Source organism: Coloeus monedula (genome assembly GCF_965178545.1).
Source record: "Coloeus monedula genome assembly, chromosome: 6".
Taxonomy (NCBI): Eukaryota; Metazoa; Chordata; class Aves; order Passeriformes; family Corvidae; genus Coloeus; species Coloeus monedula.
The window spans coordinates 54499707-54527689 of record NC_138786.1 but is presented as its reverse complement, the minus strand read 5'-3'; the positions used below and the strand labels follow the sequence as shown (position 1 = coordinate 54527689).

The following is a 27983-nucleotide window of genomic DNA, read 5'->3' as shown; positions in this document are numbered from 1 at the left end:
GACCCTATGCAGTTATGCCTTCAAACTCTTCCATCTGTTCCACAAGGTGGTTCTGTGAGCTTTAGGACCTCTGATTGAAGACAAACTGATATAAAACCCCCAAACGGAGTTGCCTTCTGTTTAATCCGCCTCCCCCAGTGTATGTCAGGGGTCTGGTAGATCCGATGTATCCACTATGACTTTAATAAAAATAGTATCATCTTTAATATACGTTCCATTCTCTAGAACAGTTTGAGCCACAAAGACTGGGCAGCCAGATGCAATGTTCATTTCTCCAGTTGGCTTCTTGAAACTGCTGCTGTTTGGATCTGGCTTGAAAGCATCTCCCAAGTGGCGTCGAGATGGTCCCTGATCCATGAGCATGAGAGTCACTTTCTGTTTGAAGGGCCAAGGAAGCAAAGCATCGTATTCTCCACGCATTATGACAAAAAACAGAGACAAGTGCGTCCCCTTTCCCATGCCATCTCCGTTCAGGTAAACTCTAGCACACATCTTGTAGCCGAAGTATCCAGTATAAAAGGGTTGGCTGTACAAGGACAGAGTCTTCCCCATGACTGCTTCTTGCTTCCGACGTTTATAATCTCGGATTTTCCAAATTAACACTCCGTTGTAACTCGCAGTTTCTAGAACCTGGAAGCGGAGGTCCATGTCAGCCAGCCGAATGTCGTGAACACTCAGCATCTGATCGTGCCTGCTCAGCTGGGTCTCCAGCAGGCCTGTCAGGAAACAGAAAGGATGGGGGTGAGAAATGTGCTGTTTACTAAAGACTATTTAAAAAAAAAAAGAAAAAAAAAAAAATCGCCAGTGCTGCTGTTGTGTATGAAAACACTTTCCTCCTTGAGAACCAAAGTGCATTTGGCCACTGATGAAGCAGTGTCTACAGGCTCTAATTTGCTGGCTGGTATCTAGGTTAGCTGGGATTTCTACAAACATGGGTGTTAACTGTACATGCAGTAAAAGTCAAATATTCAAATCACCTAACAGATTTTTCCTGGTCACTAAACAATGTAACTACAGAGGCTTCCATTTTTTGAAAGGAGACTTGGCAGCATTATGTGCAGGTTGCTATTTAGCAGGGAAGACCTTGGAAGCAGTCATACAACGTATGTAATCCCTCTGAAATACAGAGGCACCACTGATGACTCAAAACATTCCTTTTAGACACTACTTGTCTCAGAAGCACAGTGCTGTTACAGTGTCTAAAGTTCATTGTAAAAGAACAAAAACTGAAGCTTAGATCTGTATTATGTGGTCATTTATTTATATTGGAGGGAGGGCTGTGTTTTCTGTGTCCCCTTTCCCTTTCATGTTACTATTTGGTTTTGCACACTGGCAAAATTGGCCAACATACAATACTGAGAAGCAGATGAATTCATAAGGCAGGTTTATCTTATATAGATCTATTTCAATGTTAAATACTTTGTCACAATCATTTGAACACTTGCATACGATCTACACTATGTTGCTGAATTCCAATCTATTCAAAAGCACAATAACCTTATTCTTAAGCAGATCTCAGTTTTCTTAGGATCCAATACCCCTGTGTAACAGAATCAGGATGGGTGGTTTCAGGTGGATAACCATACTGATCTACTCACAGGGGAGAAGAGTAGTAAAAGATGTCAATACACCAAGACTATATTTAAAGAAGCTGCTGAAAGCTATTAGCTATCAAAGATCAATTGAGAAACTGTTTATAATGAACTAACAATGCAGTCAAGACAAGAGTCAATAAAATAAAATAGAAGACAAAAATCAAGCCTAAAAAACAGCACGGAAGCAACGCCACACCATCAACAAACGAAATACACAATCTCATATTCAAAAATCAGAAGAATCAGCATTATTGATGTTTCCATATAGAAGCCCCATGGGAGTGCCACTCAAGGGACACTGTTTTCCTCTCAACAGCATCTCAGCCCATTGTGCTTACACTCACTTGTATTCCGAGCTCCTTGTCCTGCAGTTTTATCAACACTTTCCAGCTCAGTCACTCTGTTCTGGAGGGATTCCACGCTGCTCTTCATGCTGTCAGCCTCCTCCCAGTTCTGTCGGAAGGGACGGATTTCTTTGTCCAGTTCTTTGAGTTTCTCTGCTTGACTGTCTATCACTCGCTTTATAAAATAATAGCATATGAGTTAAAATAACACAAAGACATTAATTTATGCAAATGAAACAAAGATTATACGTTGGTAATAAGACTGAATTCCAATATAAACAAGTTTTGCTCATGTCATGTATTTTAATAACACAAACCTTGAAAATTTAAAGGATTAGCCCAGGTATTTATGAAACACAAAATATTTAGTGCTGCATAGGTAGAACACCCTCAGAATTAGCAACAGACTTATTTTTAAAAAGGAACTTGTTAGTGTGCTCTTGTCTAAAGTAGTTTGATTTTTGGGTTTTTTTAAACCTTTCAATGTAGGAACATTTTTCTGAATGTCTCTATATTGGTATTACAGGCTGATACTTCCTGGGTTTCATGTGAGAGTACTCAAGCAATGAAGTATGGGCACAGCTTACTGTGGTGTGGATTAAGGGGCTGCCCATGTGCACAAGTTTATATTGGTTTACAGCAAAGTAACTTATCCCTCCAGGAAAACATCATTACTCTTGCACACACAGAACATGAGTACACACACATGCAAGCTCCCAGCTCATATAAATCAGTCATCAAACCCTAAGTTATTATATGCCCATAACTATATCAGAAGCCCTCAAGAACGTAAGCAAAACTACCACCTCTGTCCCCTTAAGTACCTCTAAAACTCCTGCTCTTTACTTCCTAAACTGAATAACCCATGCATTTTGAAGGTACTTGCTGTTGAGTCTTTTTATGAAAACAAAGGAAAAAACAGCCCAGCTGGTTTTGGAAAGGCATGAAATATAACACTCAAGAAAGAAATACACAGAAAGGCCAGTATTCTCTGAAAGAGGGACATTGCAAGCACTTGAGAACAGTAAAAATATAAAGAACGTATTTCCCAGTCTACTTCAAATCTGATGCAAGAAATACACAGCACTTCACATTATCAAGCTGATTTGGACTAGCAGGAATTTTAGCCAGAACCTCATAATCAGTTGTGAAGTTCAAATGATAACAAAAGTATCTGAGATAAGAAACTACTTTTGCTACCACCTACAGTTAAATTCCAAATCCAACTTTATAGTTTATCATTATATAGAGCCAACATATGTAAAAATTATTTTTCATTTCTTCACAAAAATAAAGTGGCGGTTGAGTACAAAACAAGAAAATAAATTTATTTTGCCTTCTGGTTAGCCATGTGGATTCAGTGTTCCCCACTGATGGGGAAAACCCTTCTACCTCATGCAACCTCCATTTCCCCTTTTAGCCATTTGCTTTTAATCAGGTGGTTTCAGTTATACTGAAAGTCTGTAACCATTAATTGAAGGTTGTCAATTTGATGAGCCAGCTAGCAAAATAAGGTTCTAGGAGTCTTTATTTTTTGTCTCAAAACCACTGAGCAATCTAACATATTTCAGGATTAACTATTTATTTCTATATTAATGTTTAAAAACAAGTTATGTATCTCTCACTTCCAGAATAAGGGCTTTGTGAAAGAAATCACGAATTTCCTGAATCATAAATACAAGGGGGATGGGCCCAGTAAATGTATGAAGCAGCTTGCCTGGACTTACTAAACATAACCTACCAACACAGTCACACCCTCCCACTTGGACTGATGGTAATCAGACAATAAAGCTGGGAAGGGCTGACAGCCATATATAAAAGTAAACACACCACACAATGGCCTGGATGCATGTTGTGAGACCAGAACCAAAAGATTAGGCCAGTAGTTCACAGCTAACATGCAAAAGTAAACTCAAAATATGCCCACGTCTGATATTTTTCCTTTACTCATACCAAACATGAACTCTCCAAGGCAAGAATAGTAACATGGCTGGGGGTCTGCCCAGTGCCTCACAGCTTGCATCTCTTTGGACTAACACAGCATCAAATAAAATAAATGATCACATTTTTACATGAACTGGGGAAGTGCTAAACATGCAGAAGAATTGTAAGCTATTTTTTTGGGAGAAGTTTACCCAAAGTTGTTATCAGGGACCAACTTCCCTCCATCAACCTGTGCAACAGTCTACCTTTGTACATGCAAAACCAATTCTGGTTTAGCTGCTTCTGCTTCACACCGGCAAATGTATAGCATTTTTACCTCCTGTACCTTGACATGAGAATTCAAGGGATACAAAATAATCAGAAATAAGACTTCTATTTAATTTTTAAAAAGCAGTGGGATCTCTATCTTTTTACCCTACAGGGTAGTCAACCTCCTCCTGCTGGGAGGTCCTGATGTACTAAATCTGAATTTAATGCAGCAGTGGAGATTTTCAGTCTAATTATTCCATTAGAAAGCACACAGATGTGTCACACTGTACTCATAAATTTTCAAGTAGATATAAATTTTCTACATGCACTTTTTATTCTAGTAACTGACCTCTCCAGCTCATTAATCTCGAGTTATGTGCTTGACAAACCATTGTGGGCTCCTTTTGATGTTGGTTTTCATATAGGGTTTTGTTTGACATTTCTAACAACTTCCAGAATTTTAGCACTATACTTGCTAAAAGAATTTCAGAAAATGTCATGAGGAATTGAAGAGTTGTAATGGACCTTTCCATTGCTACTGATAGGGCAAAACTGGAAAGCTAAAAAAACAGACTAGATAAGGTACTACTTGACTTGGAAAAGAAATCATGTGTCCTTCTCCTCTGAAGGAAGGTATTACTCATCAAATCACTTTATGTTCATGAGGCTTCTGTTTCTTTCGTCCCTCAGCACCTCACGTCCCCACTCCGATTACAGCAGGCTTACTCATATGCTTCCATTTCCATATGAAAGGCTGGATACTGCATGCGAAAGTTTCTCTCCACGTGACAGCAGCCAAAAAAAGTATCACGCACCCTTGGTAAAAACACTTTCCCCGGAGACCAGTATATAGAAAACTCATCTGAAAACAAAGCATCTCTAGGCTGAGGTTCCTGCCAGTGCCCAGACTCCCTTCATGCATTTACACTGGTTGTGTCAGACACCTCACAGTGCAGATGATGCTCAATGATGCTGCTGCTGCTCCCCAGACAAAAAAGGTCACCTGACAGCCAACACTGGAACTGTACTAGACATCAGTAGCATTAGTAGGTCTTGGGGGACTAAGCAAATACCCCTTGCCCAGACCTGAACTGGTTAGTGCAGTATCTGTAGCTCCCATGTAACCATGGCTGCTCAACGCAACCCAGGAAAAGAATGGCTCACAAAAGGTAACTAATTTGCTCCACTCCTGGTGGGCAACAGAAGAGGCTAATCATGTTGTCCAGGAAAAAACAAATTGAGGTGTGTTTCCAGGATACCCTTAACAATCAGACTGAACCAGGAAATTCCACTGAGTGGAAGGAATCAGGTTGAAATAGCTTTGAAATACAGTTTGGCTTAAAATAACCAAATTGAAATAGCTGGCGAGAGGAAGTAAAGAGCAGGAGAGGAAAAAAAAAAAGAAAAGAAAAAAAAAGAAAAGAAAAAAAAAAGAAAAAAAAAAGAGAAAAAAAACAGAGCAAAACATTTTCTCCAGTACTTATTACCACCACAAAGCCACCTGTTGGAATCTGCTGCTTTGTAGTGGTTTGAGGTTTTTTTTTCCTAAACCAACTATGTGAAAATTGATTTTGCTAGCACTTACAGCTCAAGGAAATCAAAGATATGGCTGGCCATTTGTCATTTAAGACAATAATGAAAAACTCTGCTCTATGTTTTTTCCATTTCCACTCTCATTGCTGGCCATAGAGCCAGCATGTGTAGAAACTCCAGGCTTACAAATTAACTTACCTCCTGGTAGATTCAATCAGCGATATCAGTACATAGAAGGATTAGCTCCCCAGTGTCAGAACACAATACTGCAAGCAGGCAGCCATATCCCAGACTATCATCAGACAAGTAACAATGACTAAGGCAGGCTAAGCTGGTCACTACATGGGCAGGTCATGGAAAGAAATTACTGCTATAAGGAAAAAGGTTGCAGCTGCCAAACTTGAAGGTTTCCTTATAAACCATCATCAAGGCTCTCCAGGCTCTGAGCTCCTGAATGTGCCACCCTCTGAATTTTAGCCACACTCTGGTTTGGATACTTTTATCTTTCTTGAGTATCAACATTTGCAGTTTATATGTGAAGTGAACAGACAGTGAAAAAGATAATTTTATTTACGTTCCTTTAAGGTGGATGCTACAACAGGTATCTGATATTCTAGCAGCAGACATACTACATTAATGTGTAAATGATACCTCCACAATTGCTTCCTAAATATCTCCTGAGGTTTCCCTAATTGTAGTTAGTAACATGCAAGCTAATACAAATTCCCAGCACCCACGTTCCAAATCAGCTCTGAATACAGAGCAAGGAATTTCAGCCTGGGCTAACCACCATGCCAGAGCATCCAGAGGATTTCTAGTTTGATGCTGCCTTGTGGCCAGATCATTCGAAATAGAGAACATGAAACTCAGACCTATGACCAAAGGAATAACTAGATACATTTTCCCCAGAAGGACAAGAGAAATGTGGATTTTTAAAAAGTATTCAAATGCGTTATGCTATGTTTGAATTAAATCCACACCAGACTGATCTCACTCAGGATTCGTACTTTTTTTTAAATACCAGCAAGTAGAAAAGAAATATACATAATACTTGAAAATTTTAAGGTGCTAATCTTACCCTTCAGTGTGACAGTACTGCCTTAAGTATTCTTTTTAAGTAAAAATAATTATGATTATTCTTCATATAAGATACCTATTTTGTTTTCAATCTTTTCCCTTTTTAAACAGTTCTTTTGTTTGTTTTAATATAGGCTAGGCAATTGCCATGTTTTAGTGAAGTATCTTACCCCATTAAACACAACAAACCAGAAAAAAAGAAAATCAGAAGGGCTCTCTAATAATGTAAAATCTCTCCCCCCCTTTTCAATTAGACCACCTCACTTCACAAGTGTAAAGGCACAGAACAGAAGCTACTACCATTTCTGCTTTAATGGGGAGATTCTAAATTTCTTACCTGTAAATGAAGTATTTTAGATTCATTATTCCGCAGCATTTCCTTCTGTCTTTCAATTTCTATTTCAAAGCTACAAATCTGATTATGTAAAGTTTGTATACTCTTGTTCTTTTCCAAACTTTCATTCTGGAGCAAGGCCACCTGGAAAAAATTCTACAATTACTCCTGCCAAAGTTTATCAAAATACCTATAACTTTGTTAGTTTTAAACTATCTTAAACACATGAAAGGGATAAGATCCTAATAAAATCTCTCTCCATGTCTTGCAAATAAATAAATAAAAAAACCCCAACCTTCTGACAACTACTTGAGCACTTCCAATGTATGGCATTGGTACAACTTTGGCTTAAGAAAGCACAGTGGGACACAAAACCAGCAAAGAACTTGTGCCTAAATGTAACATTTTCTTTATTCACTTGTTGTTTAATGGCTTGATTTCCGGGTTTCCACCAACTGACTTGGGAGTTGCTTGGAGTTTGGAAGAAACAACCTAATTCACTCTAGATTGGTGTTAAGAACTTGAGCCCTGCACAGAAGGGACACCAGAGACAAGCTGAGCTGGTTGGATCAGGGAACACTAATCTTCTTCACCTACTCCATTATAGATCTATCCTGATCTATAGCAAATTTAAGGAAAAACATCTGCATGGGATTGACTTGACTTAAAAGAATGTGATGGTGATGAAAACTCTTGAAAATGAGTGAATACAGAAGGAATCCATGCATTTGAAGGACAATCCAATGGTGCCTACTGGTAGAAAAGACCGAAGAGCTACAGGCTGTGAATTATATTCTCTCTCTGTACTGACATTTTATGAATTTATTCATTTAGTGACTCATTCTGTTTTTAAAACATGAGCCTTATTAAAAGAATATCATATTATATATCTCCTTTGGGATGAAAGTAATACAGTAAATATTTTCTGTCACACTTCTTAGTGCTTGTTCATTAATGTGGTTTGGAGAAGGGGCTGCTTGGTGGTGGTGCATTGCTTTTTTGACAAATCTAGTTATCCCCCAGGCAAGATTATTCAGCAGCAAAAATGCAGAAAACACACACTTGGCACAAAATGATGTTTGGACTTGCCCTGACTATTCCACAGTTAGATCTTTATACAGATATGAAGCAGCACCATTTCAGGCCCAGAAGAATCTTGATAAATGTTTCACATCAAGACCAATTACTTAGATGTTTCATGTTGTCAAAAAAAACCTACTCCCTGGCCTCTGTTACAGGTGCTAGTTTGAGGTTAAGCCATCTTCACCTGTGATGTGGGTGCCACTGCAGAATTCCATCCCCCTAACTCCCCTCTAATCAGACACCATCACCAAATCCCTTATGTGTCACTGCATTCCTAGCAGAATCTAGCCTGTTTGAAAAGGTAATTAATCTCAAACCTCTGAACCAGCCTAAACTAGACAAAGGACTGTCAAAGTCCACAGGCATTCAGCAAGTTCATTAGACAGGGGCCCAAAAACACAGAGATGCCAATAATATATGCGTGGGTATCTACTTTTCAGTATAGTACAGTACATGTGCATATACACACATAGGTTGGTTCTGCACTTTATACACAGAAATACTGGCAAAAGAAGCTCAACAGAAGTGAGACAAAGCTAAGTTTGTCAGAGCAGAGAGAGAAGCAATATTGAGGCTGAAGGAATGCATGCCTAGGTACTAGAAAAAATTTTCAAGAACAAGCTTACATTTAAACCAGTACCTCTGCCTCCCAGATATTTAAGATCTGCTGGGTAGACACTTCATTTTTTTGCATCCTCCATTTCCTTAATGAATCAGAGTTCTTTAGTTAATTGTGATCTTTACATTTCCCTTTTCTCACTGTCTCCTCCCCAGGCCTCCCAATCACAAGGCAGTTACGCTCTGGGTCACTAAGCATTACATTTCCATTTTTGTACAAGTTATAAAATGTGGGCCTGTCTTGTACCAAGATTTTCCACACAGTTTTACAGAATACAAGAAAAGTAAAATTATGTCCTGCAGTCCCTAATCATACAGAACTGTCATTGCTAAGTCAGCAATTGTAGTTTTTGTGATTTGTGAATTAAAAAAAAATATTTAACACTAAATAGTTTTCCAACTATAGTTTCAGCATGTCTTCAGAACTTCAGTTTTAATAAGGGTAAAGGAAACACAGCATCTAATTACAAACTGCATCAGCTTCCTTTACTTCACTGGCATATTTGAAATATTCCTATGAAAAAGCATGCTCTTATTCAGCAATTTTGCAAATTAAGCTGTTGCTTACTAAAGAAGAATGGAAAAAACCTTATGCCACAAGAAACTATTCAAACAGGTCCCATATTTAAGTCTTGTATTAAAAAAGAAAAAACAATTTATACCCATTTTCATTAAGAACATGATGCAGCCACAAAACTACATTCAACTGATTATTTCCAGCATTACAGAACTGTGGGAGTTCAGTCTGCAATTCTATCCCATCACAGAGTGCAAAAAGCACTGAATTTTAATTTGCCCCACAAAGTTTTGGTTCAAGATTTTACATCTGACCTCTTACTACTCTGTGCCACCAGCACCATTCAATACCAAACTCCTAACTTAGCTCTGCAGCTCTGAAGACTTTCAGTTTGCCTACTCCACATGCACTGTTAAAGAACGTGGTGAGTGGGAGAAGGCAACTTCTCCTTTCCCCTCCAGACGTATCACAGAGAGAACCCCAAATGAAATCTTGACCCTACACAAACTAAGAAGACTTCCCCTGACTTCAGCAGGGCTAAGATTTCTGAGATACCCATCGGCCAAGTTGACCTTGCACTGCTGTTCTTCAGCACATTCATTAATTTTTTCCTCAAAGAAGAGCACAGCAATAAAGTTACAAATCATTTTGTTACCCTTCCCTAGAATAAAGTCACTGACATATGACATGCGGTTAGCTATTCTGGTAACTTGGCACAGGCGTGGGATTTCCAGTGATTCAACTCTTTATTATGAATAGGAAGAAGCCTACAAAGCAGGAAGTAAAAAGAAAAAAAAAATGGACATACAATGATAAGCAGTTATGTCCTAAATGAAAGTTGAAACAAAAGTTGAACATAAAACAGTAGTAAAGTGTAGAGTCTCTAAGGTCTGTAGGAGACAAACATAGAACCGCTGGGCATTTTTCAAATGACAGAGCACCTCTCAGGACACTGACAAAAGGCAGAACATGATCTGTTCTGGAAGTCACAGGGAACGTGGGTTTTTTCCTACGATGTAAAATAAATTGTGTAGTTTTAATCAGACTAATGAAAAATGAACTAAGGATATGAATCTGTATCTTTCAAAACTGAAAAATGTAAAGTTCCTACACTGACGAAGTTTCACATGCAAAAGCAAACTGAAGTAATGTTATGGATTGTCAAACTAAGACCTACCTACACATGTAGAAAAATTCTATCTAAAAAAAGCCTGTATTAGACCTCTCCCAGGTTCAATGGCTTCCTTAAGGAAGTCCTTAAGGGGCTTCAAGTTCAAAACCAAGTAGGTCAGGAACAAACATGCTGGGGGCAAAAAACGTATTACACTGTTCCAGTTACTGTCTGCTTTAAAACTACACCTCCTGCAGCTGCAGGACCTTGCTGGAGACCCAGGCACACGAGATCTCTGCAGGCCAAGAAGGGACAATGCTTTCTAGACAGAGTTGGCTAAACTCTACCTTGTGGTCTGCTCTGAGATGACAGAAGTCCTATCCCTAAGTGCCACTGAGCTTACACTGGAATTGCTACTTATAAACTCATTTGAGTAAAGTCTGAAGGGGCTCCTGACTCTTCTGCCTGCATTCGTAAAATAGTCTGGTAATTCTAGGATCTTCTTTCCCCTAAAAATACAGAAACATTATTTTGATGTCTATGTAAGACTTTTTCAAAAAAATTTAAGAAAACAGTCATTTGTTCTGAAGTTTTGTATTTTTAAATCAAAGCCTTGAATTTTATTTTCAGAACAGGTGGTTAAGTCATTCAAATTTATTCACAAGATCATAGCTGGTACAACTCCCAGCATCTCCCAAATCCCAAACAATTAAAAACCTGGAGTCCCAAGGAAGCACTGCAACATGAACTTCACTCTGGTCTAGCACTAAAGCAGACATCATCATACCCATGAGTTACAGTATCTTTAATTTAATTAACCTGTGCAGGTCTTTAAGTTTGGAGAGCAAGAACAAAAATAAATGAAATATATAACCAGTTTATTACACATTTCTAAAGTTAAGTCAGGAAAAATGATGAGGTAGCAAAGATACAGCTCATAGTGCTGCCATGGCTTTCTACACTCTCTGTTCTGTAAGAAGGCAGCTCAGAGAGGAAATACAATCCTGGACTGTTTATCTAGGTGAAAAAAGTGTTTTAATTAAGTAATCAATGAGGAAAATTGTCCATGGAGTTGCGAAGCCAAGTTTCTCACAGCATTTTATTCTGTAACAAAGGTACAAAGATATGCTAAATGGCTTGATAGCTTTTGAAATCTACTAGGGCTTTAGCTGTAATGTTGAACAGCTGTGAAACAGGAAAAAAGCGCTTCTTCCAGTACTTTTAGATGATTTAAAGAAGTCAATGAAAATTAGAAGTGAGTAGAAGATATACCTTATTTTCTAGAGCATTGCTCCACTCTTTCAATAAGTTAACATGCTGCACTGCTGAGCTGGCTTCATGTGCTTTAATTTGTTGGTTTGTTCCCTGTGACAACAAAGAATTTATACATTTTAGCCAATTCCACTTCTTTTAAACCTACAAAGAAAGAGTATATAAAGACATCGAACCAACACTACATATTTTGGTTCACTGGTGCATGTTGCAGAACTGTAGAGAGAAGGGAAATCTACTTGGGAATTTACAAAAATCAGAAATACATTTAATATAGCAAGTGTTTTATACAACTGCCATGTATCTCCATCCAGTGTGCTTGATAACTCAGAAACAGTAAAGATGAACAAGATTTACAAAATGAATTGTATTTTAGAGCCTTTTGTGTAGCTTTGAACTAAACAAGGCACAATAAAACCTTTGAGTCATGTAAAATCTAGAACTTCCAATTCCACTAACTGTAATTTAAAACTTCTGTTCTATTTCATGAACAGCTTCATAAGCACTGTATTTTTCTTCAGCTGAATATTAAAGACAAATATTTAAAGATAAATTGATGATCACTGGAAACTGCCAGCTTTATAAACTACACAGAGTTATTACAATGCTTATTTTGTCACCTTTAAGATGTTACCATGATTGTTCTGTGATATGCTGCCTCTGCACAACCTATAAGTGTTGTTACAAGTAACCACTATATAAAGAGTTTACAGAACACACATAGATTATATACAGAGTACATAAGATGCAGACCACGTTACTTACTTGATTTGTATCGTGTTGCATTGCACCTACTGCAGTAAGTGCTTTGCAATGCAGAGAATATTAGCTTTGATGGTAGATATGCTGCAAAGCAACTGAAAGGGTTTCAATGATCCTCAAGGTATGTACTCTATATAAAATACTAAAAATATATATGTGGATATATGTACATATATGCACACATATACATACATAAAATGAATGGCAATACATATGACATAACAGTGGGCAGGGTTACAGCACTGATCAGTTCTAGCACTAAGAGCATTACTGTTAACACTTAAAAAGATGAATGCTCATTATTTAAGAACCTGGAAATACCTGCAGGACATCATCTATTGAGAAGTGTTGCTCCTTACAGTCCTTGTCTCTTTAAATAGCCATGGGCTAACAAATGAATCATTCTATCAGATAAACGCCATTTTTTCCTGTCAGCAGTTTCTGAAATGTCCTGACTAATATTTTCATTATATAAGCATCCAAATTCCCCAGGATATATGGTAGGGGAAGCAGAATATTGAAAGAGACTGGAATAATACTACTAAAACGAAACTTTGAGGTTTGACTTTTTTTATTTTTTTAAATATTGCAGGGATTGCCAGGATTAAAATTGAAAACTTTTTTTTTTAATATAAATTTCATGCTTTGATTATACACCTGTGTGCACACGGACATATAAATGCACATAGAAATACACGTTTTAAGTGTGCTAACCTATGTTTAGCCTCAATTAGAAATATTAAGACACACAAATGAGAGAAAATATAAACATACTTAGTTCAGGAAAATGCTTTCATAGAAATAACTGAAGTTACTCGTCTATCTTCTTAAGAACCAAAGAGACTTTCCTCTTATCCTAAGTTAACAAGTTCTTCAAATGTGTCATATTCCTATTTCAACAAGATGTATCTAATAACTGAACTCCCAAACCACTGCAGGAATGTGTGGGCTTTCCGTGTTTTATTTTTAAAATGCAAAATCAAACATCTCCTGTATAAATCACTTGGTGCAACTGGATGATTTTCTTAACCAAAACTACAGAAGTCCAGAACTTTCATGTCAAAGAATCAGGTTCTATTTGCAGACTTTCAGCAATTGGGAAGTATAATTGTTATATACTGACCTGAAAAGTGCAGCCATAACGCTTAAAACTACAGGTACTTGGGGCATTAATACATTCTGACAAATGTGCATTCAACTGCAATAGGAAAAAAATGTGAGTTTTGGCAAAAAGACTTTTGCATGATAATGCTCAAAACATAAAGGGCAGAGAGTATCAGGTTTGTATTGTGTGCCATTTGCAGAACATACAACACACATGTGTATATTTTCTCCAGTCTGATCTCAAGTGCAAATTCTGTATATACACATATGTAAACCACACGCACATGCCAATACAGTATACAGTGTGATACATTTAATATACAGTGAAACTTCTACTAAAGACTATTTCAATAGGCAACCCAATTAAAAAAACCCAAAACAAACAGAAAGAACATACTCTACAATTATTTGATTTCATTTGACTTCAGTGAATGACTAGTCTTTTTGCAAAAAGTGATTTTTTTTTTTTTTACTGGTGCTCTGAGCAAGTCTTAAGATCAGTTTCACTGTAGCAAAGTACATTTTTTTCTAATCCTAATTTCATGAAGAACCAACTTTTCAAAACAAAACATGCAGTTCTCCGTGCCTAAATTTAACATTACACAAAAAAGACTAAACAAGTACTGCATGAAACAGACAAAGTTTTAGAATAGGTACAATTAAGTAACTTTAAAAAAAAATGCAGTACACGGGATTAAAACTGATTAGCAAAATGCCTGCATTTTTCACAGATTGAGATTTAGTCCAATATCTTGGATTACTACGAGCACAGACCATTTTTCATTTAAAAATAAACCAATTCACAGAAGCATATACATATATATGGACAGCAGCAGCACAGATGGCAGCAGCTGGATGCAAACTGCCTAAAAGTTGGAGCAGAGAGACATTTTTGGAAAGGACAGCGCAACAAACACTCTTTTCGAAAACAGGGTCTGCCGTTTGTATTTCCCACAATGCAGACAGGAGCTAGAGCCTGGCTCCTCAGCTGGCATCACTCTTTTGGGTTTCAGAATTTCATTTGAAATTCCCATACCCTAAGCCCCACATGACTCAGCTCATCCACCTCCCTGGAAAGAAGTGGTGAATCAACACTGCTTTGAATGTGTAGCTCTGGAACAGACAAGAATGTCTTTAAAATCACATACACTGAGATGCCATCAGTCACTCATCTCTGATTCACAACTACTGTGTTCTAAACACTACCTGTAGAAATCCACAGTATCGTTTCAAAAGACATGTAGTCGAGAAAAAAATAAGAACAAGTAAGAAAGGGACATGTGATCTAACAGGTTTTACAAGAATGCCATGTTTTTCAACTCCTAGAAACCAGAAGTCTGCCAAAGAGTTATGAATTAAACATGAAAATTGCCTTTTGTTCTACAGTAAGATACCCACTTGTACAGTACAGAATTTTCTCAAACTGTTAGGCAGGCATTTTCCCATTTTCTGCATTAGACTTATTGTCCCTAACCATGCAACCAAGTAATATATACATTTTCACAGTATTAGAAAAAAAATTAAGCAACATACAGCAACAGATGATGCAGGGCAAAGGGCTGTTTAAAGTTCTGTTTCTACCCATGGTTTCAAACCCAATTCTGACTGCGTGTGTAACAATCCAGGCTTTAATGGTTCAGTTCTTACAAGCACTCAGACACACCTCTTCTAAAAGTAACTGCTGAAGTCAGGGTATAAGAATAAGCCAAAGTGCTCCAGAACCAGGATCGAATCTCTGAAGTAAGCACTGGCAGGGTTGGCCAGAATACGTATTTTCTCTTAACAGCTCAATTTCTCTTAATAAATACAGTATCTATCATATATTTTGTATTTCATTATCTTGGAGGAAAAGACTGCATTAAACTTTGGCAGGAGCCTTATGTGCCTTGTGCACTCTGCCATGATTAATAATTTATAAGTGCCAACTGAAAAATGGTACAAATCCAACTTGGGACATAAGTAGCAGAGGAAAGAGGAAAGCTCATCCTCAGATCAGAAACTTCACTTTCCTTAAAAGTGGCTTACTGAGTGATGAAGACTTCAGTAAGATCTTCTCTATCCTTGGTAAGTAAGTTCTCCTTTTAGGGAAAAATTAGGTACCTCGATTTTGACAGATGCTACTTTTATCTTTTCATGTACAAGAACATGGATCTCTTCAAAGCCAGGCTTTAATTTTTTTTCATCTACATATTACTGGAAGCTTCTATACATTAAGAGAAATTTTTATGCATTCGTTCATCTGCTGTTGGAGTGTTGTACTCAACCTTTATCTTACACAATTTCTCTAAGTATCAGTTACTATTTTTTCCCCCAGATTTAATCGTAATTTAAGTTTTTCCATGAAATTACATGTCTATATGATTTTTGTAGGCTTTACTAACTCTTGTCAATGTGCACTGAATTTTAATTGTGTATTTTTATTTCAATATAAGCTAACTACCCCAAGATGCTGCTCTGTGGTGCTGAAATGAGGGAAGGGCAGGGGGAGAGCTAGTAAAAATGAAAGCAGGAAGGACATGCGCTAATCTTGGACAAGCCAAGTGTAATAATGACTCAAAATTAAGAAACTGTTTCTTTTAAAATAGTTTTTCAAGAAATCATTAAAAATATTTGAGTGTTATCACACTTAACTGCGTGGTAGAAAAAGCTTTTCCTTAGATCTCACATTTTAACAAGGAAGTGGCTTCTGGCAAAATTCTTGCGAGATCTTACTAAAGACATTATTTAATTTTTCAGCACAACACTGGGTATTGACTTCTTACCTCGCTCCTCATGAGTGTTTTAACACTACATTTATGAGGACATGAAACCATGACACATGGGCAGTCTGTATCTTCATGTTTCTACAGAGGAAAAAAGCAAACAAACCACAAATCAGATCTTACTCTTTAATTAAGAGAGAACTTACCTACAAAGAAAAGCATCCTACAATAATTAAAAATCACACAAGATTTTTTCAATGTTATTCCCAATTGTGCAGTTACAGAACTGCAATTGCTCAAACATGAGTTTATACTTTTGATGGAGGTGTTGATATTCTGAAGAAGGGTTTCCTTGTGTTTTCCCATGCAAAGCAAATCTATTTGCTCCACATTTTATTGGTTTTACTTCAAACAATGAAACAGTAGTAAAAGTCAAAAAAAGTCAAGTTTCTTTACCCAACAGTTACTCACAAAACTGGGCATCTTTAAGAGCAAGCAGAACCAGTGCAGACGTCCTTTCTAGTAAGGTATATAGTGCTTGGAAAAGTTCTTCAGAAATGCACGCTGCCCACTCCCAGAGATTCTCTTTCCTATGTATAGATATTCCTTTCCAGTTCTTTTCTAGTTTTGATGCCCAGCTATCTGATACTAAGTCTCACTGTTACACATCAGGATGCTGGGCAGGGATTTTAACCTGAACGCAGATGACAGGTATCTCAGCATAGCTGTCAAACCCTATCACCCCAGTGAGGGAAGGAAGTCAGGCCCAAGATAACTGAATTTACATTTCCTCTCAGTTTTCTCAACAAAATGAAAAATGTGTTTCTCGTCAAGTGACACGTCCCATTCAACCTGAAACACACTGCTTCATTTCTGGTACTTAAGCAAAGCAAAGGAAACAAAGCTCTGGATCTGTAAGCCTGTTAGAAAAGGAAGAACAAACAGCATGTCCTTTTTGCTCAGTAACCAGGTTTTTGAAACAAAACCAGGACATAAAGGAGATCTGATCTCCTAGATGTGAAAGGCCTTGGTCAGAATTCTGGCGTAAATCAGCCACTATTTGAAATTTTATCTCCTCCTTTTGAAGCAGGTGCTGTCCTGACCCATCCACCCTGGCATGCTCCCCATTCACACCTGCTCACTTGGCGTGGCACACAGAGACAGTCCCAGTGACAGGAACCAGGGAACCCCAGCTGCTCTTCACCAGAGAGCTGGGACAGCTCCTGAGCCACCTTCAGTCTGTGCCCACCAGGGTACCCAGCCAGGAGCCATGCCAACCACTCTCCTCAGAGCAGCCTGTAAGGGTGACAGTGATGCTCTTCTGATAAGCAGAGTCCCAAAGCACCACTCCTGCCCATAGTGAAGAGCTGGACCTGGACCCCTCATCATGAACACACCTGGAATTGTGTTGAAGGGAGACATATACAACCACGTGGTTTTAGGAGCCTAATGGCCCACACACTTCCTTATTTATCAACTACAAACTCAGAAAAGTATTCCCTTCTAATATTCATTCCCTAATTTTAATTCCCTCTGTTCTCTAACCTACCCAAACCATTGGAAAAAGGCTGTGATACTGAGTCTTGGTTCATGATAAAAAGGCATCATGCAACTTCTCAGCATTCTTTCCTCCTCACTCCACATCCCAGTGTCCACCCACTGAAGCCAAGGCAAGCCTTTCCAATAACTTCAGGATATACCAGAGTAATCCCAGTTCAATAGCAGAACTCTCTTCCTCCCAATCAAAATTCACCCAGTTGAGCACATAAAGCCAAACGCCAAATCCAGTACAAACCACAGGTGATACCACATGTAGGGCTCCCAGCAAGGCAAGGCAGGATGTTAACATGGCTTCCAGAAAATCCAGTGCCACATTAGGAACAAGTCTGGCTCCATGCAGTGACAGGGAGCAAGGGAGAGTGTTTGGGGTCTTCCCAGTGGCTGTCCCAGTCAGCTCAGCTGTATTTCAGACCACTGGGCAGAGCCCAGACTGCCCTGGCAGGGTCTGGTTTGTGGCCAGGGTTCCAGGGAGGGGCCGAGGCACCATGAAGTGCTGTCCTTCCAGATCCATGTCATGCTACTGCTGCCTAAGGATCAATTTCACAGGACAAGCACTCCCATGTGGCTTTGTGGATTATACACCAAAAAATACAGTAATCCAGAAGCATTTCAGACTACCAGTTTCCATTTTAACAATGTACCATCTTTATCTGTCAGGAGGTACAGGAGGGAACAGGTAGGTTTGTGACAAAAAGAAACCCTGAATTTTCAGATGGTTTGAACAAAAGACGTTAAGAGGCTAAGTCACTGGGTGAGCATGCAGGCAAGACAAATGCAATCTAAAAAAATGTTCAACTAACGTTGTTAACTTGTTGGAGTCTGCCTCCAACAACGGGGATTTCCTACCCCACGGGCCACGGGATTCTATGAAGATGTGAACCACATGTTCTCCAGTAAAATTTTTTGTTTCCATTTGCATACCTTTTTTCTCAGTCTGCTCCCTCTATCTCCATTTTCAGTTCAAGTCACTGAGGCCAGCTTCAGTCATTATTTCATTAGAGAAAATTCTAGGCTACAGAACTTAAGAGATGAACTCCAGTTCATCTCTAAAAACCCAGTTTTGTCAACGGGGTGGCAAAACTCAAATGAGAAGTCAATAGAAACCTTATAGTACCTAAAGGGGCCTACGGAAAGCCAGAGAGGGACTTTTTACAAGGGCATGTAGAGACAGGACAAGGGGAAAGGGCTTTAAGCTGAAAGAGGGCAGGTTTAAGTGAGATATTAGGAAGTTCTAGACTGTGAGGACGGTGAGGCACTAGAATAGATTTTCCAGAGAAATTGTGAATGCTTTATCCCTGGAAGCATCCAAGGCCATGCTGGATGTGGCTTTGAACAACCTGGTTGAGTAGAAGGTGTCCCTGCCCACAGCAGGAGGGGTGGAATGAGATGATCTTTAAGGTCCCTCCCAAACCAAATGAAATTCTGTGGTTCTAAGATTCAAATGTTTCATTAAGCTTCTGATTCTTATTACTAAGGTGTAGTGAGGTAACATTTTAATCAGGCCACAACAAATAAGCCCATCTGCATTTCTATAACCACTGAACTTTTAAAAATGTAGGCAAAAGACCCCAAAAATATCAGCCAATCCAGTTTGCAGAACATATTTAATGCTCACTGATTCTGTCTGTTAAGACACCACACATTTTCTGGTATCACTTTTTGCCTCATGCCAACCCCCAGCCTAATGATAATTCTGGGAGAACGGCATCCATAATCTACCCAAATACACTTTCACCTCTGTATCAGAATGTACAAGAATAAATACAGGGCAGAAATTTTTTCTGTGTATTTTCATGTCTCATCGTTCTAGGTAAGGCACAATTATTCAACTACCAGCCCCTGCTAGTGTGCACTCAAATAACTGAGAGCCAAATCTAAACCAGAACTTGGTGAGGTTCTCCCTATGCCTTTTTGTAACAACGTCTCCAAGCAAAGAACACTTCTCATCATTGTCAGACCTCACTTAACAAACAACACACAAGGAACACAAATGAAAATGAAATTCTCATCACTCTTACTATACTAAGAAGGTGTGAGATCCAAGACCATCGAACTACGGAAACTATGTAGACAGAGTTTAAAAAAAAAGGAGATAAAATTATAGCAATGCAGATTCAGCATAATACCTTTCAATGTGAAATAACCCAAACACAGTCAAGTTACAATTCTGTGTGTAAAGTAAACCTCTGCTCCATAATTCTAACCCTCAATATGCTGCCTATCAGACAAGCTACTCTGATGCCAAGAACAGCAGTAACTCATCTTAGGCCTGTCATGTACCATTGCTGGTTATAGCAAGACACAATTGGTTTTACATTCTTCCCCTCCTCTCAAAACAGATCACACAGTACCCAAGAAGATGTAAAAAAAAAAAAAAAAAAGCTTTTGCTTTTTCCTGCACAACATCTGAATGTTATTATGGTAGTTGCATTTATTACCTAAATTGTAAAAATCTAAAAAGCATAGCAAAATTAACTTCAGTATCAATACTATGCAGTGGATCTGAACTTTTTTAAATGCAGTATCTGAACATCAGAATAAAGAAAATATTGCCTATTAAATACAAATTTTTTCACAGGAAAAAGACGTGTTTTGAAGGTCAGCCTGCTTTGTTTTCTGAATTATTAATTCTGGCTGAGAGGCCAAAGCTATTTTGGCAGCTATGGAAAAGGACAGGAAGAGTTATTTTTCCACATTAATATAGGGAATCTTGATGTATATACACAAGAAAATACTGCACCTGCAACATAATCATTGGGACTTGGCTTTTACAGTATTTACAGGTTGTCTCCCGGTATTTACAGGTCTTCTCTACATGGTCTGGCAAATCCTTTCTCAGTATTTTTTCTTTGCAATCAGCACGAGGACATGGGAGTTCTTCAAACTGACAATCAGTTTTCAAATGCATCTGAAAGATAAAAGAAAAAAAAAGGTCAATCCAATTAAATTGCGTACATGTCCTCCATCCTTTGAAGACATCCAACATTAAATAAGTTCAGAACCAAAGTAAGCAAAGTTATTTTGTGAACTGCATCACACAGGAGCAAACACTAACAAATCTACTCAGGAATACATTTCTGACTGTACAGTCCCTTGACCTGGACAGCTGATTTCACTGTATTACAGATGTACATGAGCTACGCTAAAAGCATTCTAACACAGCACAAAATTCCACACAGGCTATTTAAACAAACAGTAAGCATTCTTTTTCAAGGTATATTATTCCACATAAACATAGATGTTGCTTTGAGTGCAAACTGCTGTGCAGCCATACCATACAACTGTAAATTACTGAATTACTTCTGTTTCATGCCTTCACCAAAACAGCTACAGGTCATTTTGCACAACTCTGGAGAAGCCAAAGGTTTAATTTCATGCATAAACACCACTTACATGAGAGGATTAAGATAAATAAAAATAAAACCACACCAAAATAGAAATCAAATTTCTCACATTTGTCAAGTACACATTAAGATTCTTCACTACTTTATTTCTCCCTCCAGTTCTCATTAGGTTCATCCATTTACATTTCCAAGCTTTAGTGCCAATCACATGATTTTTACAATTCCTTACAGTTTATCAAAAAAGCTGAGTTTCAAAACAATTTAAATCTATCGTAACATTTATAAATCAAATAACCACCAGTGTGAGCAAGTTAAAAAACTGACTGGGATTTTAATTTGTAAGAATTTTTTCGTCATTCTTCAACTCAAAAGAAAGTTTATGACTGTTAGATTAACTTACCAGTAATTGACCCAAAGATAGCTGTTCCTTACAGCCCTTGTTTTCATTTCTGCAGTATATTTGAAGGGCAAGTAGTTCTCTCCTGCAACAATTATCTTTAAATACCTGAAACATCAAAAATTGCTTTATTTTAGAAACTGAAAGCCACTCAAGGATATGCAAGTTCAAATAAAGCAGAAGCTATGCAATTCAGCTACAGCAGTGTCATTCAATTCTAGCGTTATGTGCCAAAAATAAAATCCTGCTATTCGATTTTCCTGGAATGTGTGCAACACTGAGGCTCCTCCACTGTGAAGCAGCTCAATGAAAGAGTATTTGGACAGATACTCTACTACTGTTTCAGTTTTACTATAAATACAGTAAAGGGAAAGGTGCAAGAAAGGACCAAATTTGCTGCTATTTGCTTGCCAACATTAGGCCTGCACAAGCGAGAACTCTACATTGTTTGGGGAGCTGCTGTATTAGGCACAATACCGTAAGACAAAAGACACTCAGAACACAGTGGTTCAGAGGGGAAGCATTTCATGGATGGTGGACCCAAAATTACAAGATTGGTTGGCTGGAATACCTACTTGCACTTCAGGGGTAACACATAATTACAGATATTTTCTAAGGTTTTGGACTGAAGGAGGCTTTTTATTTCACAGATAAGCAGGCTTTATCTCTCCATATTAATGTTTATAAGCACTTTCAGCATTTTTTGTCCACAGTAAAACTGGAAGAAGTTACAAATAGAGAGCTTCGGGTTTGAGCTTTACACCTTTTATGTGAGATACCCCATAAGAGACAACACAACTGAACTCTCAAGAAGCCAAATTGGGAAGGGCAGGAACTAAAGAGAGGTAAGAACTGAAGACCATTACTGCTATTTTAAAGTCCAAAACCAAAGAGATAAAAACTTCTAATTATTTTTCAACTGCTTTAATGGCCATTAAGAAACCAAGCACAACCTATGACTGCTTCTCTGATAAACAGACTCCTGTGATACTGTGTACACTGCAGCACTCCAGTAATTACAGAATGGTTCTGCATGCTAACACTTAACCAAGAATTATGATCCACCTGCCCACAGTGACTATGAACCTATCCCCAGTATCAGTGAAGAAGGAAACACTGCAATCATTCTCATCTGATCCCATCTGACACAGGTCACTGATTTCTATTTACTTTTCAGAAGCATATGGGAAGTTTAATGAATCAACAAGTCTCATTTAAATAATCAATTGCCTATGCTGCAGTATCTTTTCCAAAGTAATTCACAGGGTTAGTATGCAGAGTTTTGCTGACTGAAGTTAAGGTAAGAAGACAACTTTTAAAGTTTTTCAAAGACTATCTAAAAGCATTTCTGTGACTTTGGACTTCAGCATTCTGTGGGAAGAGAGGTTTCCAGTTTCATGAAAACCGGTGATTTGCACAGTTAGCCTAACAGGTATTTAGCATATACTGGCCTTCTTGTCCTCCTGTTCTGAACAGTATCTTCAAGAGATACTTGAAGTTTATGCATGTACAAATGTGCCTATTTATGTATACTGAGAGCCAGAAAGTCAGAGCTAAAAGAACAAATAAATTAGGCATTGTGATTATTGGTCTGAGCTCCTGGAGAGTCCATCTGTGTCAAAACTGAATTACGCTGAGCACTGTTCAGAGAACTGTTCTGGGTTCAAACAAGGAGAGATTAATGTACCCATCAACATTTTCTTGAAAATGGTTATGAACACAAGCATTCATTTAGGCAAGAAAGATACTAGCACAAATAATTTACTAAACACTTAAGTAATAATGAAAAACCACATAAACCATGTACTAAGCCAAGAAGTTTTTCTACCCTCAACCTTTCAAAGGCAGCAAAACATTTTGATGTGAAAAACACTGAAAAGTGTATCACTGAAATAACTTATTCATACAAAAAAGAATCTATTACCGTTACTGTAACTCCCCACTGTCCTAGCTCCAGTGTGGTTCACTGAACATCACACTGTAAAAGAGATGAGTCAAACAGAAGCCCCTGGTCCAGAGCCAAATCAGGAACAGTGTTCATCTAAGACCTGTCGCATCCCTGAATCTACAGCAGATAGAGTATTTCTTATCATCCTCTTGGTTGATGGGAGGACAATTGCAATGTATTCGTGCAGCTCCCAACTATGAATATGAGCTGTGACACCTGTCTGGACTTTTTGGGATGAAGCTGACATGTTTTCTACCATGAGGTTAACAGGAAAAATAAGCCACCTACCTCTATAAAATACATGGTTTAAGGGTTTATGACAAACCTACCTTTTTAAGTGGCTTATCAGGTTTATAAAATAATTATCACATAACAGTAACATAATTTATGTACTCCACACAATTCAATACTCTTGAATAAGAAACAATTTTAACAATACCTTATCTTTTACTATGCTTTCTTGACACGCTGTACATTTTGGACTAGAAGAACTGAAGAGAAAAGAAAACAGAAAAACTATTTTAGCTCATCTGAATTTTTGCAGTACAAAAATTTCCATTTATGAGGCACTTAGTTTTGATTATTCAATATATTCTAAAACCATTAAAAGTGGACATAGTTCATTATAAGGAGAAAATACAAGGTTATTTCATTAAATTTGAATGTTTGAGTTATCTGTCATTCCCAAAGATATAGGACCACCACAATGTCTCCAGACAACTGCTCAGGGGTTTTCAAATTGGCAAAATTCATTCCCTATACTTCAGTCTGCACCTGATCCACAATTGTTGTCACTTCTCAATCTGTGCAAACAGGCAAAATATTGTCTCTTCAATTATCCAGTCCTTTTTCAAACAAAACCTAATGAAAATTTACTTTCTCTGATAGTCAATTATTCATCCTTTTAGGGTGAGAAAGTATTTATGTCCATGTCTTTCAAGCCTATTCTGGTTTTAGCAAATGCTACAGATGCTTGCTGCCTCCTTTATCTGAACTACTGCCTTGTAGCTGTCTTGGTAAACTAATTACCAAACTTGTGACCTCTTGGACAACAGGAAGGATCAGGAGCAATGCAGACTGTGAACAGAAACCGGAGTGCAGAAAACCTGAGTTTCTACAGCAGTTTCTGGCTCTGGCCTGCCCAGTGCTGTAGGGTAAACCCCTCAGAATCACAGAATGGATTGGGCTGGAAGAGAACAAAGATCATCTGGTTCCACTCCCCTGCCATGGAGAGGAACACCTTCCACCAGACCAGGCTGCTTCGTTCCTTTTTAGCTCCTTTTCCCCATGTAAAATGGGGACAGTCAAAATGATCCCCTTTGTAAAGCACCAAGACTAAAAGCACCAGGTAAAAGCTGCATGAATTCTTCCATAAAGCAACTCAGTGACAGGCTACCTAAGCTGTGGCTTCTAGTAGCAGTGCAAATCAGTATAAAAGGCTAAAAAAGTTCAATTATGTTATATAATCTGTATGGTTATTTCAAATCATCTCACTGGTTTCTGCTCCTTGAACCAACCATTCCGTGCCTCATCATATTTCTGAGCATCTTAACTACCTTGAAGCTTCAATATCTGTAATGCTTTTCATAACTCAGGTAAAAAAAAAGGAACCTAAACTACATGAGGGCATATAGTGTTTAATACAATGTCATGCTTTCCTTGCTCTTACTGAATTCACTCAAGCATCCAACTTGCTTTTTCAAACTACTCTTGCATACTGAGCAGACATCTTTACTGCTTTATCTCCAATAACTCCCCAATTCCTTGTCCTCAAACAACCCTGGAACAGAAGTTGCTAGCATATAATCACTGTGTTTGTATATGCAGCAGGGTATCAACACTGAATGAAAAAATTCTGTGCCAAATACAGGACCAACATAAACCAATTTTGCTTTCAATTTTATGGCACGCTTTTTATTAAAAAAAAAAAAGTAGGTGTAAATTCGATTTTAATAAAGCATTTGTTTGCAACAAGCACTTAAATATAGTGAAATAACTCAATGGCCTTAAGCATGTGTCCTTTTCAGTAACAGACTGGTTGGAAAGTCAGGAAGATAAAATTACACATATTCTAGCTGCACTGTAATAAGCACATGTGCATGTCTCACAGCAGGGAAGGAAAATTGCCCAGACTCTAGCAATGTCAGAATTGTTACTGCTTAGATTGTCAGGGATCTGCTCTGTCCACCTGTGCACATCCAAGCATGGCGGGTGTTTGGTTTTTCACAGTCACTGTTAGTAACCATGTAAGCGTCTTCCAAAAATACGTACTGAGAAAGAAATAACTGCACTTCTTAAATAAAAAACACACCTCACTTGACACTGTGTATCAAAAGAAAAGTTGGTGGGTTTTTTTGTTGTTGCTTGAAATTTGAAATGCTGTGGGCACAAAACCTGCAGGAATGCATGAGTGAACTATGGACCCTTGTGTTTGCCCAGTACAGACATTACTCTTTATCAGGAGACAGAGTATTTTAATAACCTTCATACTCTTTTGCCATGCTGCATGTAGTCTTGACTTACACATCTAAGTATTAGATATCAGATTACAGTATTTCCAAGTGAGATATAAATCACTATCTAGAGTCAGAGAGGTCACAAAAAGTAAACAGGAGATCACCAAGACATCCAAAGTCAAATGCTCTCTCTGTGAGCAGTCCAGTATACAACATTCATAGAGCCGAGTATCTTCTGTATTTCTGCTTTTCCAGTAGTAAATCAAAGTATTCACTGCTTATGTACCCCAGGAGATTAAGGTTTGCTGAAAGGTCTCCAAACATTATACCAAGTTTTGAAATCACACCACTGAATACAACCAGTAGCATTACACCAAAGTTGAGAGGCAAAGAAATGTACTTCTACTGATGCACGGGTACTTCTTAAAATCTACATGCTCCATGAATGATTGCCCTTTTACTCTTATCTAGACTGTGAAAGATTGCACCTCTCAGCATTCATTTTACATCTATATCACTCACTCACCTTCTTCACACTCTGGCCCAAATATCTCAGTAATAGAAACAGCCTTTCTGACCCTCCTGCAACCTACAGAACATACAAGACCCATAACAAACAGCTGGAAGGGCTACAGGGAAACTGCTCCACAAGCAGTTACATTTATCCAAGGGTCCTGCCACCCATCTGTAAGACTGGGTCTGCAGCCAGGTTAGGTATCACCCCTCTAAGGAACATGTGCAAGCTTGCTTCCTCAGACAGACACAATTTACTGTGTGTATTTGACACCAAACTACCCAAGTTAGAAGTCTTGTGAAACAGCTACTCCATTTGGCCTCCACAGGGAATGAAATTCTTACTTTATACATTGCTACACCTTAACAGATGGAAAACACCTGCTGATGGAAAGCTCAGTTGTCGTACCCTGACCCAGAGTAGAGCACAAATATTTGCACCACCACATGGATAACAAATACTCAAGCAAGCAACAGTGGAAGTCTCAACAAATTCCTAAAGCTACAACAGTGTTCACACTAATGTCAACAGTTCACAACATTTAAAGGTATCAACATGCTCTACCAGAACAAACAACATACCTCAGCAAGGCATTCATGCAGGTTTCACAGAATCTGTGTCCACATTCAGTCTGTTTAGGATTGCATAAGATGAGGTGACATTTTTCACATTTGTACTTATCTTCCACAGCATTCACAAATTTCTCTTTGTAGCCTCCTTGCTCTGGAACATAGATCGATGCTGATGGACTGCGGTCAGGATTGGCCCTTTGTTGTACCATTTCTACAGATAAAGGGGGTTCTGACTTCTTACTGGTGTCCATGCTCTAAGATAGTTTCTGTGAATCAAAAGTGAGAAAAACTGAGAAATTAGGACCTCTTTCACCATTTGAATAAAAACAAATACAGCATCTGAGAGACTACATAAAATCAGAAAGCATCAAGAACAGATGTGTGTCCACACATCATGTGAACATAATACATATATTACTGTCTAAGTATTTTAAGCACATCAAATCTGTAAAATATTCTACATATTCAAAGGCTCCAACCATTAGAGGAAGCACCAAGAGGCGTGCTGAAGAAGGTGCACTGGTACAGTACTACATGTGACTCTGCTCAAATGCTACTGCAAAAGCACACAACCACCCGCGTCCTACACAGGGTATCCAGAGCCTACCCAGCTCCCCTGCCAACTTTTCCTGTCTATTCCATGCAACAGCAAAGTGTCAGACACACTGCTTTAAGTCTGCTTTACACCACCACAAAAGGGTTTTACTTGTTAGATACTTTCCAACTTTTTCATTGCACATCTTCACCTGAAGAGAACAGCTGAGCAAAGTCTGACAGCAGAGAAGGGCTTATGTAATGTGGCCATTTGATTAATTTACCAGGACTAAGCACACCTGACAGGCAGTTGAGAAAATAATTAATCCAGCTGAAGAGTAAATTACAGTACCTATTATCTTGGACAATGCATCTTCTAAGTCATGCAAAGCATTAGCAGAGCAACAGAGGAA

At 38.3% G+C, this 27983-nt stretch overlaps 1 protein-coding gene across 1 annotated transcript; it reads right to left on the bottom strand.

Annotated features, from left to right (window-relative positions):
- Window positions 1-144: 144 nt before the first annotated feature.
- TRAF3 (TNF receptor associated factor 3) lies at window positions 145-27287 on the bottom strand (the record flags this gene model as incomplete). The annotated part of the gene is made up of 10 exons (XM_082282780.1): window positions 145-716; window positions 1940-2114; window positions 7080-7220; window positions 11678-11770; window positions 13563-13637; window positions 16306-16386; window positions 20546-20713; window positions 21550-21654; window positions 23934-23985; window positions 27046-27287. The coding sequence occupies 10 exons, from the start codon at window positions 27285-27287 to the stop codon at window positions 145-147; spliced, it is 1704 nt and encodes a 567-aa protein (XP_082138906.1).
- Window positions 27288-27983: the final 696 nt, after the last annotated feature.